Here is a 6,942-nt window from a genome sequence, read left to right on the forward strand (position 1 = left end):
GGATCGAACCAACAACCTCCTGATTGGGGGACGACCCGCTCTGCCTCTGAGCCACAGCCGCCCTATAATGTAATTGTCAATTAAGTAAATCTCTTTTGCTCTTCAGGGCCTTCTTATGCTACTCCAGAACTTACCTACAATCCACTGGGGTAACGAGGAAGTGGGTCTCCTCCTGGCTGAAGCTTACAGACTAAAGTACATGTTCGCAGACGCACCCAGCCACTACAAGAGATAGACCCGAGGCTGAGTGCCTTTACCCGACTGTGATTGGATGGACCCACAGCATCTCAATATGCTTCAGACTGCAAGTAAGGTAACCCGGAGAAGACATATTCAAGCACAGCTCCAGGACACCTGCAGGATGTTAGCTCAGAGCCACAAATCGTAATCCTGTGAAAGTGAAGTCCAGTGAATGTCACATTGGATTTGGGTTTATGGTGTACCTGTAAAGCGCAGTGAATATGAGACTATTTGCAGTCAACGTACTGCACTGTATCAAAGGACTGTTACAGTAAAAAAAAAACATTGCTATGCCATCTTGGTTTACTTTTATTGTTTTTGGGCATACACCATTGATTGGTGCAGTGAAATGTAAACTCAGAAGAACTTGCTGTATTATAAAGGAATGATGAATGTTTGTGAAATCATCCTTTTAGGCAAAGATAATATCTACAGTTTTTTTTTCAGATTTGTTTTAGTAGTTGTTTTACAAGGAGAAAATATCAGGCAATACTTTGTCATTTTCTCTTTTAAAATGTATTTAGTCCGACACTGTCAAGCTGTGGGTTACCAAATCTGCACTGTACAATCAACTTATAAAAGTCCTTAGTTTGGACTTGAATCAGCCAGTTTAATTGGCATTGACCCAAGAGTAGCAGATAGTACAAATAGTGGATTCTGTGTTTTATTTCAGGCTGTTTAGGTTAAATGTAGAGGAGCTGATTTTGTGTAGCCATTGCAATGAGACTCTTGGGTATAGCTCATATATATCAACAGAGGTAAAATGTGAAGATTACTGCCTCAGATCAGGCAAAAATGGACACCTTCTGGTTAATGTAGCTTTTAAATTCACCTGTTTTATTTTAATTAGATTGTGGTGCATATTAAAGCTGCAGTAGGTAATTTTTATAAAGAATAACTTTTTGTCATATTTCCTAATGGTATTTGCAAGAATCCACTGGCCCTGAACGAAAACCACTAGGAGGAGCCAGATTTCTTCACATATTATCTGTCTCGTGTACTACTGTCAGGATATAGTGAAAGTTTCAGCGAATATGACAAAAACTTATTTTATAAAAGTTACTATTGTAGCTTTAACACTCTTATGGCAGACGGTGATTAAGCGATGTCTCCTCAAGACGCCCCTGGGTTTGAATCCTGGTTGGGACAGCCCTGCGTGGTCTCCTCTGGGTGCTCTGGTTTCCCACTCCATCAGAAACCTGTGTTGTTCAGTTCTCCTGTCAGTAACCTTGACTAAGACACTGGCTTATAACTGACAGCGTACAGTGGCTGCCCACTGCTCCTAGAAAGGGTGAAATGCAGAGAGCGAACTTTCCTACGGGGGATCAGTAAAGGGATAATTTCACTATAACTGGCATAAAAAATGAGATCAGTAACAACTGGTCTGTTTTGGCCTGAGTGTGTTGATTTTACCAAACTTTGTTTATTATGCATAACTATGAGAGTAGGATCTTATAAATTATGTTATAATAATGTATGAATTAGATACCTGTGGTCACTGTAAAAACTGCATATGCATAAAAAATAGTTGAATTGTTTGATTCCTCAGTTTAGAATAATTTTAATATTTGTTGATGAGCTTGAAGATATTTTTCAAATGAAAATTTCCGTGCTTGCCGGTACTGAAGGACGTTTAATCACACCATCCTACTTGAGACAGTCCTGTGGACACAGTGCAGCTCACAATGTATGACAATGCCTTTGCATTTGTAATGTACTCCTGTCTTTTAAAGTGTATATGGATAAATGCTTTGTTATCATTATTGCTTGTGTTTTGTATTTGTCTAAGGTTCAGGTTAGGGTTATTATTCTGTCTGTGACTTTTTCCAGTCAGTGACCTGATCCAAGAAACATTTGTAACTGCATTGTTTTTTGTTTTATTGGGTGGGGTGTGAATATGTGTGTTACTACTCATCTACCTTCATTACCAGTGCTAATTATAACACAGTGTATGTTTGAAAGATATGACAATCATGAGCCTTTGGTACTTTGGTTTCCCTATTAGATGAATTGAACCAAACACTAGCAGAATTTAAAATCCGGATTTAATGCAACCTAGATTCTTGGCTATTACCCTGGTTAACTATCTTCCATGGTTAGAATAAGTCTTAATATTATCATCATCCAGGAATTATATATAAATATAATGTCATGAAGGTCCTCTATGGCATTATATTAATTGGAGTAAATCTTAGATATTATGGTATGTAAATTGAGACTGTGAAATAGATCATTATAATTTTTGGAAACATCTAAAACTGTTATATACCTTTTTAATGGTTTCTTCATTTTCAGTTAAGCAGCATATAATCTCCTTTAAACCCATCTGAAACATTTTGAATGTGTTTGTGAGTGTAACAGTATGCCTCTAGCCTTAAAGTAGGTCTTCTTCATTCAGGTGCGCCAACTGATTGTGTCACTACTGAAATGCTATTGTTCACTCCATGCTGTTTTTATCTGAAGGTCGTATGTCCTCAAAATGTGATATTAGTATCTAAAGGCTGACAAAGTGAAAACTTGTTGATTTTTTTCAAAAGTGTTCATGCTGTTTCAACAATAATATGCCAAATTTATTGGGCCAATATAATCTGTTTTAGAGTGCTTTAGTAGTCAGTGCTGGCTTCAGCCTAAAATTAAGAATACTTAAATTATTACAGTACCTGCTGTATATTAACTTTTTGTTTATATTAAACGATTGTTATTCTTTATTTTGGCATTTGTGTATATGTGTATGTGGGGGGATATATAATCACAGATATTAAAGGTTTATTTTGGTCTGCTCAAACAAATAACTCACTTCAGTCATTTTCATAGCAGCAAATTAGTAACTCAGTAAAGTACGGAAGCATATTGCTGAAAAAAGAAAAACAGGTTTATTATTACAATAACATATGTTCACATTATTACAACATACAAACAATGTAACAAAATATACTATTTATCTTATGTGAAATGTAAATGATAAATTATATTGTATATAAATTATATTATTTGTATATATTATATTACTTAGCCATCCTGGGGAAAACAATATCACATCTGCAACCCCTAGGGGTTGTTGTTGACATTTTTCAAAAGTTTGTATTTTTCAAAAATACATGTACCTTTAATAGTTATAACAGGAATATATTAATCTATTATTTTAATATTTTAAAAGTTTTTAGTTTTTTAAACTTTAATGGCTGAAAATACTCTAACATGAATCCAACATATTAGAAATTAATGTTAAAATTCTAAAAATATATGAATCTGTCAATTATTACTTCATATTATACGTTTTTATTTTCAAAAATGTAAATATGTCTGAAAATACACATTAACATATTATTGGAAAGATAAATTCCACATGTATGGTTAAGATTAAAACAAGAATATATTAATTTATTATTGTATGCATGGTAACAAGGTATGTTTATGGCACTAATAGGCCGCCCTACACGTAGAAGGTCCCGTTGAACGTTGAAGCTCAGAGGCTGTTTTGAAGTGGCGATGTGACGTGCCGGACGTGATGCGGAGAGCTCAGAGAAGTTAACCCTCCCTCATAAACTTAGGTTTCACTTTTTGCAGCCATGCCAGTGTGGTTTATGTTAGCGAAGCAAAATGCCAACGGACCACACTGTCTGAGTGTAAGCAGCTGGGAATTTACCGCCGCACCGCGTCTGTCTGAGCGCCGAGGTGAGCTGCTCTGAATGCAAAATGCATTTATAAAACGTTAGCGCACCTAGCAACGAGCTAACGTTAGCAGACACGAAGCTAGCCTGTGGTCGCGCAGCACCGTTGGTAGCTAATCTTGCTGCAGTGTTATTGTAGCATTTATTTGTCACTAAATGGACCTCTTGCTGTCCTGTTACTATTTAACAGAGTTAATGTATTTCTGTAAAATTAAAGCTAGCTAGCAGTTATCGACAACGTTAGCAAGATAGAGGAAGGGGCTAAAAAGAAGGCACGTTTCCCCTTTTGCTCTCGAAACTAGTTAGCTATTGACTTGATAGCAGATGTGTGCCGTTCAGCTTTAATGCGTTTTAACAGAACACTGCTGAATGCCGTAGCTTTTTATTTTGCCTCATGCATTTGTGTGGTTTCCAACTTCCAACTTCTCCTTACTAAATAGTATCACTCTGTGTACATGAGCTGGGCTGGCTCTGTTAGCCTGTCCATTTGCAATACCTGCACTGTTAATCACTTCACATTTGCAGCAGCACATACTGTTACAGTGACAGCTCTGTGGTTAGATCATCACTTCACTTCTGTGTTCTTTTTTGTGCTACACAATTCATTGAAATATTATCCAAATTGCAATATGGCCAAGTGCAGTTTCCAAATGCCAGAAGCTGAAATGTTTTGATAAAGGTAAAATGTGACCAATAATGAAGTACTGTAGCTCTGCAGAGGTACTTCTTCTTCTTCTTCTTCTGACCTACAGATGTAATAAAACGTGTGTTGTCACAGACCCCTACCAGTGTCACATCATCATGATTTTAAGTTGTTTTTTCAGTTAAGTGAAAAATTGTGATCCAAAAACACTATCTGGCAGGATATAAATCATATCACCATATACACATCACATACAGCCCTACGTTCCTGTGTGTATTGTTTTATTTTGTATCTGTCGTGAATGAGCTACTAGATGCCTACATTTCCTCGGTGATGAATAAATCACTCCTTCTGTCTGTCTATCATCTCAATTAAAGCAGGAGAAGCTTGGTGAAAGAGGATGGATGGAGTCAGCTGGAGCACCACGAGGGCCCCAGAGTCATTCAGCCGATCCGGGACAGCAGCAGACACGCTGTCCAAGCTGGCCAGTTTCATCGCACGGGCTGAGACTAAACAGCACACACGAAACCAGAGGCAGCAGGCATCCCACCTAGCCACATATGTTTGTCAAGAATGTGGTAAGGGCTTCTCTTATGCGACAGATCTATTGCACCACCAGGAACTGAAGCACACATTACCCAAGCCTCATCGGTGTCCCTCTTGTGGGCAGGAGTTCTCCCTGAGGTCGTCCTTACAGCTACACAAGTGTGATCGTGATCCCTCCCTGTGTGAGCTTTGTTACGGAGAATCGCGGCTTGGTTCTCCATGTGCTGCGTGTTCAACTCACACCACGGATCCAGGCAGGCCGCAGGACAAGTCCCCTCACCGGCAGCCTCACCTCTTGGACGGTAGCCCTTATGCATGTGCCCCGTGTGGGAGGGGCTTTAGCCAGAAGCAAGCTCTGCTGCATCATCAGCAGGCTGGTTGCAGCGAACCACCGTCGCCGTCAGATATGGCTGATGCCAGCAGCCTTCCGGATGATTCTCCACCGGTTTCTGAGGGAGACTCTACCCGCTCCGATTCGGAGTCCAGCAGGGGAGCTGTCAATATGTGCCAGTTATGTTCGCGAAGCTTCCGCACAGAGGCTGGACTGCAGCGCCACAAACATACGAGCCACGCAGAGGAGCAGCGGATAGCTCCACAGGGGCAAAAGACCAAAGGAGAAGGCACTGGTGGAGAAGCGTGGAAAGGAAGGAATACCAAGGTGAATGGAGATGCAATACAAAGGCCAAAATCCAAAACGAAGCTTCTGAACTGCCGCTCTTGCGACATGGTTTTCAGGAGCACCTCTAAGCTGTACCTGCACAGAAAGGAGAAGCACAGCAGAGAGAAAAACATCCGGAGAGAGCCAAGGCCAGTCATCAGCAAGCGCAGGAGGGGAGGCGCGTATCCATGTCAGGTCTGCGGTAAAATCTTCGTCCATCATTTGTCACTTAGGGCACATTACAGACAGCACACAGCCTCTGGCTTTACCACAATCAAAGACAAAAGCCAGTCTGAAGGGTGCACCACCAAAGACTCCAAGTTATCAGAAAATAGACCAAATAAAGAAAAAACCAGTCTAGCAGGTAACAAGACTGTTAGGGCTGGTCCAGGGAGGCCCAGGAAAGTGGCCAGAGTAGAGAACAAGAGGACTGAACCAGGGGGATGCAGAGAAGTGCCTGAAGTGAAGGGGGAGGAGGAGGAGGAGGAGGAAGAGGAGGAGGTTGAGAGAGAGTTCCCATGCCCCTCCTGTGCAGAGGTTTTCTCTGTGCAGTCGCAGCTACGGGAGCACGTAGAGCTCCATCAGTCGTCGGTGAAGAGGAGACAGTGCAGCGTGTGCACCAACGAGATGGACACCTGTAAGTGGCCGGGATCAAAGAGACACAGGCTGTACCATTGCGTGCCCTGCCAGCAGGGCTTCTCAGCACTGGACTCTTTCCTAGAACACTGTCAGGAGCACCTGCGAGTCCGGGTGGAGGAGGACAGCATCACAGAGGGCTACACACATCAGGCCAACAAAACCTGAGATTCAGTTTGAATGTCATCGACGATTGCCTTTTTGCCTTGAAGGGTTAGAGAGCAGAGATGTTGATAAAGCAGTTCATTGATTGAGCATCCTGAACATATTTTCAAACCCACGCTGTTGGTTAAATGTTATCCATACCAACATATCAAGGGTGAAAGAGAATGGATTGTTAAAGGACCATACCGGGGTTTTTGCATTTATTGCTTGTACTATAAGTCACACATACTTCACTGCCAACCATTTTCTAAAGCATACCACACTTCTTTTCACATTTTCAAATGTTTTCTACATTGTAGCAGCCATATGTTTCTTTTTCATTGCAGTATGTAAATTGATTTGTGAGAGTTAGTTAACATTTAATTTTAAAGGTCCAGTGTGTA

The 6,942-nt window shown here is 40.8% G+C and overlaps 2 protein-coding genes across 5 annotated transcripts in view; both read left to right on the forward strand.

Moving 5' to 3' along the window:
• The window catches only part of tbc1d22b (TBC1 domain family, member 22B), a 14,479-nt gene extending 11,531 nt beyond the window's left edge, over nt 1-2,948 (forward strand). For all 3 annotated transcript variants that reach the window (XM_035656581.1, XM_035656582.1, XM_035656583.1), the window contains one exon: nt 107-2,948. In XM_035656581.1, coding sequence (XP_035512474.1) covers nt 107-235 — 129 coding nt within the window. In that variant the 3' untranslated portion in view covers nt 236-2,948. The remainder of the gene's footprint in view (nt 1-106) is intronic.
• Nucleotides 2,949-3,710: 762 nt separating this feature from the next.
• Nucleotides 3,711-6,936, forward strand: si:ch211-148l7.4 (uncharacterized protein LOC563603 homolog). Of its 2 annotated transcripts, none has more exons than XM_035656579.1 (2): nt 3,711-3,915; nt 4,935-6,936. In XM_035656579.1, exon 2 carries the CDS (start codon nt 4,955-4,957, stop codon nt 6,560-6,562), a length of 1,608 nt encoding a protein of 535 aa, XP_035512472.1. In that variant the 5' UTR covers nt 3,711-3,915; nt 4,935-4,954; the 3' UTR covers nt 6,563-6,936. The 2 variants fall into 2 exon arrangements, with proteins under 2 accessions (XP_035512472.1, XP_035512471.1); XM_035656578.1 differs by having other exon boundaries at nt 3,712-3,915; nt 4,932-6,936.
• Nucleotides 6,937-6,942: the final 6 nt, after the last annotated feature.

This window comes from Morone saxatilis, unplaced genomic scaffold (assembly GCF_004916995.1).
Source record: "Morone saxatilis isolate NCDOM2014 unplaced genomic scaffold, NCSU_SB_2.0 Contig15, whole genome shotgun sequence".
Lineage (NCBI taxonomy): Eukaryota > Metazoa > Chordata > Actinopteri > Moronidae > Morone > Morone saxatilis.

Coding starts and splice junctions, on each gene's coding strand:
- si:ch211-148l7.4 (XM_035656579.1), top strand. CDS start 4,955: ATGGATGGAGTCAGCTGGAGCACCACGAGGGCCCCAGAGTCATTCAGC.